The 15024-nt window shown below is 45.6% G+C and overlaps 1 protein-coding gene across 2 annotated transcripts in view; it reads right to left on the bottom strand.

Annotated features, from left to right (window-relative positions):
* GEMIN8 (gem nuclear organelle associated protein 8) overlaps positions 1–15024 on the bottom strand; it is a 52136-nt gene that overhangs the window by 34844 nt on the left and 2268 nt on the right. The window contains exons 1-3 of one of the 2 annotated variants that reach the window (XM_075590187.1): positions 14794–14951; positions 4810–4846; positions 1271–1703 (exon numbers count right to left, since the gene is read on the bottom strand). In XM_075590187.1, the coding sequence (XP_075446302.1) occupies positions 1271–1703; positions 4810–4812 (436 nt within the window). In that variant the 5' untranslated portion in view covers positions 4813–4846; positions 14794–14951. Of the gene's footprint in view, positions 1–1270; positions 1704–4809; positions 4847–14793; positions 14952–15024 lie in introns of those variants that run through there. The other variant, XM_075590188.1, reaches the window with a different exon arrangement.

The following is a 15024-nucleotide window of genomic DNA, read 5'->3' as shown; positions in this document are numbered from 1 at the left end:
TATATTTGTAAGTTTCCAAGCTGTTCCAATGCTGCAAAAATCATCCATATATTTATCAAAATAAGCTTATTAAAAAAATAATAATATATATATATATAATTTTTTTTTAAAATAAGCTTATTTTGATAAATATATGGATGATTTTTGCAGCATTGGAACAGCTTGGAAACTTACAAATATAATTACTGATATCTAGTTGATGGTGGCTGTGTCAACTGAATTGTGCCTGTTTCCTTACTAAGGCTTCGTCCATGGATTCTGGTTGCGGGCGGAGGCGCGCTGAGGCTGAGGGAAAGCGGGTGCTTTCCCTGGCCTTAGACAGCGCGCCGTCCAGGGGCATGTCAGTGGGCGGGCCAGTGACGTCATGGAGCTGGTTCACCCTCATTGGGCGAACCGCTCACGGCAAGCGCGAAAATTTTAAATTTTCCTAAGACCTACAGTACGCTTCCGCAAGCGCGCGGAAGAGTAGGCGAGCCCCTACTAAAGCCGCTCTCATTGCAGCTGTAGGGGCTCAGTGCCGAGCGTAAGCGCGCCTCCGCAAGCACTATACATGGACGCGGCCTTACCTATGTGCCCCATATACAATTTTTTTTAAGAATCTTGAAACTGATTTACATGCAAGTGACACTGAAGCATATATAGTTGTATAGGAGCACAGTATGCCCAAAGAAGATTTAAACCCTGAACTTCAGCTTGCACAGGAATTGTCATGGAACAAGAATCATAGTTCTGTTCCCTTTTTCCAGCTCTGCCTGCTGGCCCTTTATGTAGTAGCACTTTCCCTGCAGTTATTATTCCCAGTGCAGGTGAAAAGGATACATTAGTTTCTTCTCTATCTCCTAGCCTCCAGAAGTGGTTGCTATCACAACCCCTGTTATTCCCCTGGCATAGTGGACTGTCCCATTACCCCCTGCCTGTATTCACAGTTCCCTTAGCCCAGGCTCTGTTCCTGTGAGACACCCTCCATTTTGCTTTCTTTCAATCTAGGCAGGCTAAGCAGCACTACTCATGCCTCACAGCTTTTGGTAAGAGTATCGTTTTTACTTTTTGTCCCTACTATCAAGCACTATTATTGTAGAAGCTCTCTCTCACTACACCATCTACAAGGAACTTTGTTATCTGCTGCTTTTCAATAAAGTGAAGAAAAGATAAAGAACTTGTGGTGCTTGTAAAAGGAACTAGTTAAGCTGCCTGACCATATATTACCCAGCGTATTCCCTTTGGTTCCAGAACAGGAATAGAAACACATACTGTGCATCCCAATACTTACTCAGTTCCTCCCTGTGCCTTTCTGTCTGAGCAAAGTACTGCCGCAGCTCTTCCGTGATCTCCATGTTGCTCATATCACATTCTATGCCCTCTTCCTCAGAATCTGAGTCTTCCTCGTCTTCCATCTCAGACTCCCTTTGTTGTGCCGGCGGTACCTTTATACATGGACGTGCCCTTGGGGGTTGCACAGCCTGGTGTTGTGACCTGGAGTAGAGGCCTGGATGAGAATGCTCGCCACCCTCCCAATCAGCGTAGCGATTGCTTTGAAAGGTCTCGGCTGCGTACCAAGGCGGGTAGCACTGGGATGCCACAGCAATTCTGTATGCCCGTTTGTGCCTGTACAGCCACTGCATTGCTTGGCTATAATGCTTCCAGTACCTGGCATACACCTGCCCTGTATACCAAGGCTCAGGGTCACGATGGGGCATGCTTGCCTAGAAGAAGAGGGATTAGATTAGGACAACAGTACATGTGCATTGTATTTTTAAGCAGCTGGACAGTGAAAGAATTGGTCCTGAATACACACACACACACACACACACACACAGACACACTAACAAAACCTACAACTTCATGGGCGGTAAAAGTTTTTTGTTTTGCCTCAAAAACATCTGAAAGTTTTCTGCGCCTGGACCTGCTAAATGACTGTCTTGGTTTGCTGAATGATATAATGTTTGTAGCACTGCATCCAACTGCACGATAGAATGAGACACACACTAATTATAATCACAACGGGGTTCAAGGTTTTAATATGCAATGCAGAACTATCAAACCATTCATTCAAAATAGCAAGTACAGTGGGATGGTTTCTCCTTTGTACACCTTAAAGTGGAGCTGATGAGATGCTAATATATTTCACCTATGAGTTATACGGCTTTTTAAAAACAGTCATCTGTTCTGCTAGATTCCCCTCCCCCTCTGAATCAGGCAGGTGAGGGTTTCACTCGGCTGTAACACTCAGCTCTCAATATCTCATTTTAATCTGGCATTTGTCTGAGAGAACAATATGGCCACTGGGATCAGCCTCATTCTAATGACCAATAGAAAGCAGCAACAGCAATCATCTGGGTGACCAAGTAGTGTCCGACTTCCATTTTTTTTTATGTTTACCACACTCCGCAAAAAAAAAAAAAAAAGAATACTTGGTAAATCATAACAATAGATTTTCTGAATTAAACATTAAGTGTGTGTTGGCACAAAGTTTTTCAGTGACATATCTTACAAAATGGCTGAGCAGACCAACCTTACATTTCTCACAGTTGCACATTGGTCCTATTTAAATGGTACGCGCTTGACATTGTTAAATGCGTTTTTTCCCCTCCTGTTAATTAGCTGAAAAAAATGCATTCTGTGCATGCACAGGTATCTTTTTATTTTATATTTTCGACATGTTGTGACATTCCGAGATAGAGAGATAGAGAAACAAATCACAGAAGTGATCCAATATACCAGCACAACGCAGCAACAACTGAACAAAAAAAGGATTTATTGGTCCATGATGCAGACAAAAAGAACAATGTATCTCAAGGGGACCAAAACTTCTGGCTTTTTGTATGCATCACGGACCAATAAATCACCTCTCTCTTCAGTTGCTGTGTGTGCTGGTATATTGGATCACTTCTGTGATTTGTTTCTGTCTTCATACCTCTCTCCCTTTACCCTGCACCACAAACACAATTTTTATATTGAAAACTGGCAAAGTGCCAACCAGAAACATAACTGGATTCACAAAATCCTTATAGAATTTCCTCAAATGTAACAACAGTGTTTTTTATTCACTTATCATATAACTAATGGTCGTACTGGTATTTCCCAACATACAGTATTACATACCATAATTGAGTTACAACCTCAGGATTAGAAAACAGGCATATTCTCTATGAGAGGATTCCAGAACTGTGGTTGTGATTTCATGGCAATTTAACCATTATGCTCCCTGAATGCAGTCAGTTAAAAGCAGCAGTACATAATGATGGTAAATTAAGTGTGAATATCTTTTTTTTTAAATGGACATACTGTAAAAGATCTCTTCTTTCCAAAGCTGTTTTAAATCTGATGCTTCAGTAGATAAGCGTTGGAAATATTATATGTCCGGGAGGTTAAAAAGGTTGTCCTCCCCAGAGCCCAGTGCTGTAAAGGTTCCCATGGTGACCCCAGATGCTAGAAACGTAAAACAAATCATGTCTTTAACACTAGAAAAAAAATAGGGGGGTGGGGGGAGGGAGAAGATAAGAGCAGGGCATGCTTAGGGGGCAAGATAAGAAAATTATAGGCGTTAATATAAGCATCTGGGGGGAATTGCTACTTTAAATGACATTAGTAACACTTAATGTCTTTATCAAATGCTGTCAATTATGTTTGTGGTACAATTGACATTTTAGTGAAAGAAATTAGGAGAAAATAATATAAATGACAGGGTTCCCTAAATAAACCAGATGTATAGTTATTGATCTACCACCCTCGGGAATGTATTTCCAAATTGATTTGAAAAAGTAGCATTATTCAGTGCATGCCACCAGAGAACCTCGACATTCAAAGAGGAATACATTTTGAGTAGTAACATATAGCTAAAAATTTAACATCTGCTCCCTTTCACATATGCCAAAAGGCTATTTAAACTTCCCATACATTCATGCTAATCTACATGCCAAAAAAAACATCCCCAGAGTTCACTGGGAACCTGAAAGAAAACCTGAAAATACAGCTGCTTCTCCAGCTGTCTAACTAGGCATAATATTTGAAAGAAATCATGTATTTCTGCACAATTACAAGGTTTTCAAAATGTGTGGTTTTGGAGGAATTCTACAATCCTGATCTAAGGAATAAATAGAATGGAAATATTATCCAAGATGTTCCTCAGTCTAACTTGCACAGAGGAAGAGTACGTGAGGTGCAGTGAAAGTCAAACATGAAAGCATTTCCGTTAAATTTCTTTCTACTTGTTGAAATATGGGCCCTTTAGCTGTGAAATGAGTTAAACCCCCAGTCCCTCTGGGTATTACTGGAGCAGTGGGAAGATGATCACTTCCTGCTCTTTCGGTGCCATTGGGAGATGGCTCCACATCCATGAGCTATCTGAAAAAGCTCCAGCATGATTCTGCAACCAAAAGGTGGCACAAGGTGTTCTGACACTCACAGGGTTAAAGCAGCTAAACACCTTGCACTACATATTTTTTTTTCTTTGTTATAGGATTGAAGCAGGGGTCTCAAGAGCGGAACGTCGTTAATTTCAGTTCCGGGGACTTCCTGCTTCAAGATACTTAGCTTTGTAGGGGGTGCCGGTAGCTCTGTTGGGTTTAAATTTCCAGGTTTCCCTGGCCAATGGGAAAAGAGAACAGATGAAGTCCCGGCTTCTTATTGGCCCCGCGTGACTCCATAAATGTAAACGCCGTGACTTCGTTAGGCACACAAGTTCCCTGGCTGTAGAGATACCAGCATGTAGTGCATAGTGTTTTGCTGCTTTACATTTGTTTCAATGTCTTGGGTGCTCTCAACGTCAAAAAAACGGCAACAGCTGCAAGTATGAGGAGGAACACTTACCATGTCTAACGAGCAGCCCGAACGCGTTCTCCACACACTACGAACAGAAACAAGATGCGTTATAATCTAAATCAGACAATGACACTATCCACTAGTGGAGATTGGACCACAGTGTAAGCCTAGGTGCCCAGTGAAATAACTAAACACACCTCTCTGCAGCCTGCACTCCCATGTACACAGAATATACCTACTGTATAATCGCTTTTATTTCCCCTTCTGCTTATATGAGGTAACATTTTGCAGGGGAGCATACATATTTTCTCTGACAAATGTAACGGTTGCTAAGTGGCACTCTTAATAAACTGTTAATTGGTTTTAGAAGGGCAAGATGGGCAAAATATGAACATACATAAACTAATCTGGAAGTGCTAAGCAGTGTAATAGCTAAGTGGAGTGATTTAAAGCAGGTTCACAAAGCCAATGCAAATCATCTTGTCTTGAGTACAATACAGCCCAATGGTGCAATTGTGTCCGGATCTGAATAGCACAGAGACTGAATTCATTATACATTGTAACCCATCCCCACAGAGATGACTGTCTTTGTGTATCAAGATCGAGGTCACGTGTAGTGTTGTGTTTGGTTTACCACACTAGTGTGTCCTGCAGCACTGCAGGACAATGCACAGAGTCAAGATAAGCAGGTTCCAACCCGTATTTGAATCCATGTACCATATTTGCACTGCGCTTTATACTTCAACTGAAAAATGACTGCAGAGGAAAAAAATATGCTTCACGTGATAGGTTCTGCAAAGCAGATCATGCATGGATGATATATGGACATTGAAAACGTATACAAGCCAAATGCCTCCATATAAACAGCAATCATAGAAAGTCAAGCAAAAATGTCAAGACATCATCTCTTCAAGATGTTTTTTTCCCAGGATAACAATGAGATGTGAATAATAAATTAATAAAAGTGCTGACCTGCAACACTTTCAAGGATCTGCCTCCCGTCAGTCTGACCGTAAGTAGGTGACATTCTGCGCACCTTTCCGTCAGTCAAGAAGAGAGCACAGCTAATCTACCTCCATGTCATGATTCAGGTCCCCATTCTGAATAGCAGTGCGAGACCACTGTGACATGCAATGCACTGTGCTTAGACTGGATGGAAATCTCAATCAGACATGGAATCAGGTTGGCAAATACTGAGATTACGAGAAGGCTTTGTTTTCTTAATTCTGCTCGTCTTTCCCTGTAAACACTTCATATTAGTGATGCGTAAACCTTCAAATGAGATGCTTAAAAACCTTTTGTGAATAGCCGATACAGATGGTTGCTGCCACCAGCTACTAGCCGCTGTAGGGACGGAGATTAAAGAAATATAATCTTAATAAAATGTGTAATGCCAATACCAGGTCAGACAAATAGCTCATTGAGCCCTTAGTCCTGATTCAAACAACAGCTGGAGCTAAAAGATAATGAGGATAGCACAGAACCCCCGTTTCTGCATTAGGTTGCGTTTTTGTCCATCAGATATAAATCTCACCATATGACCCCAGCCCCCACTAATCACTTAACTGGGCCCAAGCCTCTGTATCTAGCAGGCCCAACAAAACTGACAGTGCTGCATGCCACAATACTTTTTCTCCACTATCATACATGCTGGGCGAGGTCTGTTTAATCAGTAAAGCACTTACAATGTCAAAGAGCAGAGTGCTATTATGAAGCAATTCACTCTAGCCAACAAATAGGGTTTCACTATTTCCATTTTGTTTTCAGCTAACAGCTGATTATAGCAAATGGAATATTTTTCTATGTAGGTGGAAAATGTCTCTTTAGATTCATTGAAAATTCTTTGGCCCCATCTAGTGGTTGCATGTAAAAAAACAAATAAAACAATGGCTCGTTCACATACCGTATTTCCTCGATTCTAGGGTGCACCTTTTTTACCTATTTTCACGTCTGAAAGGGGGCGTTGGAGTACCAGCCGGGAAGCTGAAGCCGCCACAGCGTGGAAGAGTGAACCGATTTCATCCCTGCCAACCTTATTCTTTTTGTTGAATACAAGATATTATAGAGACCATGGGGTCCCCAGCACTGGAAATAGCGCGCTTCAGCAACGTGACAGAAGGTGCTGTTCTTGTCGCAGTGACATCATACGGACATGCGTTGACCAGTGATCTCTGTCTCTAAATCCTCTTCTCCCCGCGCAGTCTCACACCAACGCAGTGGCGCAGCTAGACATGTGTGGGCCCCCGGGCAAAAAAATCAGAGCCCCATTAATATTAATACTGACTGCTATTTTTTTTCTCCCTCCCCTCATCCCCGCTCTCATCCCTCCTCTGCATCCTCCCTAATCATCTTTCCCCCTCCCCATCATATTCATCTCTCGCCACCACCATCACCTCTCTTTCCCCCCACCCCCACCTCTCTGCATTGGATGCAATCCCTCCCCGAGTCGCACACACCATGACGGGACCGGGCTGATCCCTGGAAGGAACGCAATCCCCAAGTCTTTCTTTAGCCAGGAGAGGTGAAGTTCATGCTGGGCCCAGCCCTGCCTACCGGCTACCATGACGACCCCGTGCAGAACTACATGAACACCCAGAGCGCCGCAGTGCACAGCGGATACCACCGCTATCCTCGATTGGAAGTGCTAAATCAATGGTGCATTTTAGAATCGAGGAAATACGGCATTTGTGTAAACTTTTCAACACATTAATTTTATTAGATAAGAGTGATATGATTTACAAATGAAGAGTTATATTGCCTCACTCAATCCAAGCAGTACATACCGTATACTCTGCATTAGTTTATATAACAAGGCAGTGTACTCAGTTGAGTATACAACAGAACAATTAATTCTTCCTCTATATTATACAGGACCTCCATAACCAGTGCCATATACTGTATGAAATGAAGAGAAAATCCGGTGCGACAGCAAACAGCCAAGTGACGTCAGATCCAAAGTTGAACACAGTAGCTTTATTGGTATGGACACACACAGGTAAAACAGCAGGCTGCAGCACAGCCTCCTCCTCTACGCGTTTCACGCTCTGCTGGCGCTTCGTCTAGGAGTGAGGAGAGTGACTGCAAGCCCAACATTTAAAGTACAAACCCCGCGAACAGGGACTTCATTAAAACTATTTCAGCTGTGGACCCCCAGAGAAAACAAGTCTGTCTCAGTGATCACATAATTAGCATATATTGACCACATGTGGCTAAACAAGACCAATGTTATTCTATTTTTGCATATGTTACATTCAAAGAACAAATTTTAGAAATCTCTGGATGGTACTAATTGCTGAAAAAACATATAAAAAGTTAATAAACGTTGCAACATTGGAATGGTCTCGTGAAACATGGTCTTAGATTAATCGTACTCTTAAAATTGTATGGTACTCTATTGCACAAGACTTCTAATGAATCACGAAACCCTGGGAAGAGGGAGGGGAAAAGGAGAGGGGGGGGGGGGGGGCGAGAGGGAAGAGGAACGGGAAAGAAGGGGAGGGGGAGGGGGAAAGGCAAGAGGGGGGGTGAGGGGGCCAGGGAGAGCAGAAAAACTCATCATAATAAACTGTATAATGTACATGGATACACAGTATGTAAATAAACTTGGATATATGCAATCATAGAAAACATCTTAAATCCCAATCAAAATTCAGTCCGTTGGGCTGCAGTGTATTAAGAGTAAAAATCCAGTGTGCTTCTCTTTGGTGGAGGGTTCCTAAACCTTTTTTCATCATCCAGATCAGGGGTGGGGAACGTCCGGCCCGCGGGCCGTATAAGGCCCGCAAAATCATTTGGTCCGGCCCCCGTGAGTCAGGCGGCCCGGCCGTGTCCCTCGATAAATCCCGTCACCTTGTTACCATTGGGTGATAGGATTTCACACGCTCGCTCTGCGCCTGCAAGAAAGGAGGGGGAAAAAAACCCTCCCCCTTTCCTGATTGGCTGCCGCGTTTTGGCATGCAAGATTTATTTTTGGTCTCCCATCCCCCCCTCCACCTCCTCCGCGCACGTCCACAGAAGAGCAAGTCTGCGGAGGGAGAGACACCTCAATACCGACCTCCTTCTCCCCACACTGGGCAGCAGTTGTGGAGGGTACCTGCTCCGATCCCCCCCCCCATCTGCTCCGACCCCCCCCCCCCGCTCAGATTCCCCGCCACCTGTGCACTTACACGGTCCTCCTCCCCACACCTGGCAGCAGTTGAGGAGGGCACCTGCTCCGATCCCCCCCTGCTCAGATTACCCCCCCCCCCCGCGTACTTACACGGTCCTCCTTCTCCCCACACCAAGCAGCAGTTGCGGAGGGCACCTGCTCCGATCCCCCCCACTCAGATTCCTCCCCCCACTCAGATTCCCCCCTCCTGTGTGTGTCTGAGAGAGAGTGCGTGTGTGTGTGTCTGAGAGAGAGTGCGTGTGTGTGTATGTGTGTCTGAGAGAGAGTGCGTGTGTGTGTATGTGTGTCTGAGAGTGTGTGTGTGTGTGTCTGAGAGAGTGTGTGTGTGTGTGTCTGAGAGTGTGTGTGTGTGTGTGTCTGAGAGTGTGAGTGTGTGTGTGTGTGTCTGAGAGTGTGTGTGTCTGAGGGAGAGAGTGTGTGTGTCTGAGGGAGAGAGTGTGTGTGTGTCCGTGTGTGTGCCTGAGAGTGTGTGTGTGTGTGTGTGTCAGAGAGAGAGTGTCTGAGAGAGAGAGAAAGAGTGTGTGTGTCTGAGAGAGAGAGTGTCTGAGAGAGAGAGAGAGTGTGTGTGTGAGTCTGAGAGAGAGTGTGTGTGTGTGTGTGTGTCTGAGAGTGTGTGTGTGTGTCTGAGAGAGAGTGTGTGTGTGTCTGAGAGAGAGTGTGTGTGTGTGTCTGAGAGAGAGTGTGTGTGTGTGTCTGAGAGAGAGTGTGTGTGTGTGTCTGAGAGAGAGAGTGTGTGTGTGTGTCTGAGAGAGAGAGTGTGTGTGTGTGTCTGAGAGAGAGTGTGTGTGTGTGTCTGAGAGAGAGAGTGTGTGTGTGTGTCTGAGAGAGAGAGTGTGTGTGTGTGTCTGAGAGAGAGAGTGTGTGTGTGTCTGAAAGAGAGAGTGTGTGTGTCTGAGAGAGAGAGAGTGTATGTGTCTGAGAGAGAGAGTGTGTGTGTCTGAGAGAGAGTGTGTGTGTGTGTGTCTGAGAGAGAGAGTGTGTGTGTCTGAGAGAGAGAGAGTGTGTGTGTGTCTGAGAGAGAGAGTGTGTGTGTGTCTGAGAGAGAGAGTGTGTGTGTCTGAGAGAGAGAGTGTGTGTGTCTGAGAGAGAGAGTGTGTGTGTCTGAGAGAGAGAGTGTGTGTGTCTGAGAGAGAGAGGGAGTGTGTGAGTCAGAGAGAGAGAGGGAGTGTGTGAGTCAGAGAGAGAGAGGGAGTGTGTGAGTCAGAGAGAGAGAGGGAGTGTGTGAGTCAGAGAGAGAGAGAGGGAGTGTGTGAGTCAGAGAGGGAGTGTGTGAGTCAGAGAGGGAGTATGTGAGTCAGAGAGGGAGTGTGTGTCTGAGAGAGTGTGTGTCTGAGAGAGAGTGTGTCTGAGAGAGAGTGTGAGTCTGAGAGAGGGAGTGTGTGTCTGAGAGAGGGAGTGTGTGTCTGAGAGAGGGAGTGTGTGTCTGAGAGAGGGAGTGTGTGTCTGAGAGAGGGAGTGTGTGTCTGAGAGAGGGAGTGTGTGTCTGAGAGAGGGAGTGTGTGTCTGAGAGAGGGAGTGTGTGTCTGAGAGAGGGAGTGTGTGTCTGAGAGAGGGAGTGTGTGTCTGAGAGAGGGAGTGTGTGTCTGAGAGAGGGAGTGTGTGTCTGAGAGAGGGAGTGTGTGTCTGAGAGAGAGAGTGTGTGTGTCTGAGAGAGAGAGTGTGTGTGTCTGAGAGAGAGAGTGTGTGTGTCTGAGAGAGAGAGTGTGTGTGTCTGAGAGAGAGAGGGAGTGTGTGAGTCAGAGAGGGAGTGTGTGAGTCAGAGAGGGAGTATGTGAGTCAGAGAGGGAGTGTGTGTCTGAGAGAGAGTGTGTGTCTGAGAGAGGGAGTGTGTGTCTGAGAGAGGGAGTGTGTGTCTGAGAGAGGGAGTGTGTGTCTGAGAGAGGGAGTGTGTGTCTGAGAGAGGGAGTGTGTGTCTGAGAGAAGGAGTGTGTGTCTCAGAGAGGGAGTGTGTGTCTGAGAGAGGGAGTGTGTGTCTCAGAGAGGGAGTGTGGGTCTCAGAGAGGGAGTGTGGGTCTCAGAGTCTGAGTGTGGGTCTGAGAGTCAGAGAGAGAGTGGGTCTGAGTCAGTGAGAGAGTGGGTCTGAGAGAGAGAGTGGGTCTGAGAGTCTGATTTCCCTCCCCCCCTGCCCGATTTCTGTGTGTGTGTGTGTGTGTGTGTGTGTGTGTGTGTGTGGTGTGTGTGTATACAGACACCAACCCACAGTCAGTCATAGTCACCCACCACCCAAGTGTCAGTCAGTCAGTCACCCAAAGAGAAGCAGTTCCAGCCATCACATTAGGGGTGAGTTAATTAAATGTTTGACCAAATATAGCAGGCTAATTTTTAAGTTGTATATATAACTTAATGAGATACCGCTCACCACAATTGTAAATAGTGTATAAATAGAAATTCAGTTTCAGCTGGTGCAAGGGGATAGTAATAACAGACAAAACATATAAGGGAAACAAAGAGATTTTCCCAAAAAGATCCCCAATCACTGCACATCAAAGCTGGACATAATAAATCAGGGTTCAAATACCCCCCCCCCCCCCCAAAAAAAGGTTCCCCGCCCCTGATCTAGATGGATAACTGAGAATCTCTTTGGCTTAGATTTTTTCATTGTTCTAATTCCTTCACCCACCCATCTCTTTCACTGAAGTTAGAGCGAGTATCATCCTTCTGTTTTTGTGCCAGACTCGCCTACTTCACTCACTGCTCTATTTCTGTTGCTCCACTATGCAAATCCCTACTCTAGCTTCCTATATACTCTAGAATCAATTTACAACCCTAGCCCTGACTTACAAAGCTCACAACGACACTGCCCCCTTATATCTCAGCCCTTATCTCCAAATATATTCCTAAACACCCCCTACGTTCTGCCCACAACATCCGCCTTTCCTCCCACCTTATCATCTCCTCTCCCTCCTGCCTACAAGACTTTTCCCATGCCTCCCCCTCTCTCTGGAATTCCCTACTACGCACCATCAGACTCCCCACAGCATTGAAATGTTTAAAAATTCCCTCAAAACTCAAACTTTTCCAGGAAGCCCATCTAGCATATCCCTAAAATCGCCGCCCCCGAACCCTATTGGGACCAGCTGTGCAGCTAGACCAATCTCAAAATTATGTAACACCCTGAACCTCAAACCTTAATGAGATCAGCAGTGCGGCTGGACCATACTCCAACCTGAGGTACACTGCATCCCACAATGAGCAGCCACTTTACCTTTCTATTTCAATATTGTCCCTTATTCCCTCTAGTCTAGCGTGTAAGCTCTCACGAGCACGGCCCACTACCTTTTTTTTAAAATCAATTTACTATTAAACGATGATGGTGATAAGTAGTAACATTTTTATCAATTTTGGCAGTTGTCTATTAATGTATGTTTGTTAGCTTTGAATGTTAGGCCTAAAAGTGAGGGAAATTATTTCTTGACATCTAGAAGCAGCAAAACGAGCACACAAAGTGATGTACATGTGTAACAGACGCTATTGCACCAGTTAATGCTGGCATGAGATTTAATGAACGTGTTATTGGATCACCATTGAAAGGCATGGTAACACGTGTGTTATCTCCTTAAAGGAGCAGTTCTACTCTTCAGCCACCATTTATTTTCTTACAGGATGGGAATTGGGAGTCCCCTGAGCCAATGCCATAATTTTCAGATCCAGGGACTCCCTGCTTTCAAGATACTGACCGGTGAAGTTACCGGTTTTAAACCTCTCTCAGAAGAAACAAAATGGCTGCCAAATCTTGGGCCAATAGGAAACTGCATCATCATCAGGTGTAGCTTCCTATTGGACGACCATTTAAATCCCCTTTCAAAATCAGGAACTAATAGCAGCAACTTCACAGTAAGCTCTGGAACAGGGGGGTCCCCGGAGCTCAAACAATTGTGCGGTTAAGCGCTTGAAGACACCCGGTTCCAATCCTGTAAAAAATACGATCTCTACCACACACACACTTTTTTTTTTAACTGAGCTGACGACACGTGTGGCAAGAATCTCTGTAGAGAGAGAGCGCGCTCTCTCTTACCTTTTGGCCAGTGGTGCTGCGCTAATTCGCAGATTTCTTCTCCTGTCAGCCGGAAGTTGAACTCGCTCCCCCCCCAACTCCCCCCCCTCGCCCCCTCCAACCCCCCCTCCCCTCTCCCCTCCAACCCCCCCTCCCCTCTCCCCTCCAACCCCCCCTCCCCTCTCCCCTCCAACCCTCCCTCCCCTCCAACCCCCCCTCCCCCCTCCCCTCCAACCCCCCCTCCCCCCTCCCCTCCAACCCCCCCTCCCCCTCCCCTCCAACCCCCCCTCCCCCCGCCCACTATACTAGATACAGTATGGGGGAGTGACAGTACAAATGCAAACTTCTAGATACAGTATGGGGGAGTGACGGTACAAGTGGCTGCCCATTATCTGAACAAGACTACAAAATCACACCTGAGCACGTTTCCCCCTGTACAAAAAAAATTATTTGCAGGAGCTTTTTGAAGTGAAACTTCTTTGCTGGCACCTACAGAGTTTTGATGGGGAAAATGTCCCGAGCGCACGCTTTCTAAGTCAAACTTCTTTGCGTATGTCACTGAAATTGTGTCTTGATTTTTAATTAAAAACATCACCATCACAAATACAATTCCTGTAACAAAACAGTGACAAAAGATAAAGAAGTTTCAGTTAAAATGCACGTGCTCGTCACACACACAAACACACACTTTGTTTTTAAGGTGGAAAATAAGCTGTGGTTGGGGCTTTTCACTATAGTCTCTATCACAGTACTCAGATATTTAATACTCATTTTACAATCAGCTTTTACTTCTATTTAGAAGTGGATGGGAATACCAATGTTATGCATCTCTGACGGTGCCAGACTGAGGCTGCGTCCACTGTGCCGGCGTTCATGCTTGAGTGGTGATATCACCAACTCTCCAAGGATGAGTGTTTGGCTGTCCGGCAAATTTTTTTGGAAGCGCAAGTGGGGGGGGGGGGTTTGGGGGGGGGGAAGGGGGCATACGAACACACGCGCACCACTTGGGCATGGCCGGAGTGCGCAATATGCTGCAGTTTACACTGAGGTTCTATAATATTTTCCCCAAAAAGTGCTAACTGTGTACACAGCTCAGTGCATAGAAATTTGCAGGCACCATGAGAAAATATCAGTGCAGCCAATTGCCTAGAAATTATTATTTTTACAGCCTCCAGGTTGCTGTCCACTTGGTATTAGTCAAGTGAGTAATTTCAATCTCCCTCAAACTAAAGCATCACACCATGGTACTGTCACCAACAAAGGGTTTATTTGGGCAGAACTACATAAATTCTAGCATTTTGAATTGAGTCTGAATCAGCCTGTGTCAGCAAGGGTCTGATTTCCACCTGCAGACCCCAACTCCTGATCTCTTAAGCATGGTCACTCTTCCCCTCTAGCCTGGCCCTTACTTTGATCCTTTTCTCAACCCTGGTCTGCAAACTCCTGCTGTGTAGATCGCACAGGTCACCTACAGGGCTGCATGTGGTGTCCCTACAATGCTCCTCCTCAGGAGTGGGGGGCATTGTGATGTGGAGAGTGAGAGACACTATATATCACTCTTCCCCTCTAACCTGACACACACACACAATCCTGCGCAGTTTGACATCACTGGCCTCACAAACTTTAGAGGATGCCCTGACTCCTAGGACTGTGTTTATTTATGAAGCCCCATAACCCCACATGCGATCTCATGTACTGTAGTCCCGGATCAGTGACAGGCCTGCGTGTTAAATGCTGCCAATTACTGCTTCACAGATCAGATTGTGATATAACCAGACTCTCCCGCTGTGTGTGCCCTTCATATCACCACCCTCGCCCTGCGTGTGCACAACACGGAGGCTGGAAGAGCGTCTCACAAACACACACGTACCTGCAGCAGCTGCGGGGGATGTTTATATTCCGGGTGTCTCACTCTCTACCCAGAATATCCCATTTCAGACATGGGGGCCGCCATGTTGCCTGGCGATGACGTCACTGTGAGGGGGTGTGGTCTTGATGTGTGTGTGTGTGTGTGTGTGTGTGTGTGTGTGTGTGTGTGTGTGTGTGTGTGTGTGTGTGTGTGTGTGTGTGTGTGTGTGTGTGTGTGTGTGTGTGTGTGTGT

Source organism: Ascaphus truei, chromosome 3 (genome assembly GCF_040206685.1).
Source record: "Ascaphus truei isolate aAscTru1 chromosome 3, aAscTru1.hap1, whole genome shotgun sequence".
NCBI lineage: Eukaryota > Metazoa > Chordata > Amphibia > Anura > Ascaphidae > Ascaphus > Ascaphus truei.
This window is presented reverse-complemented; position numbering and strand designations above follow the sequence as displayed.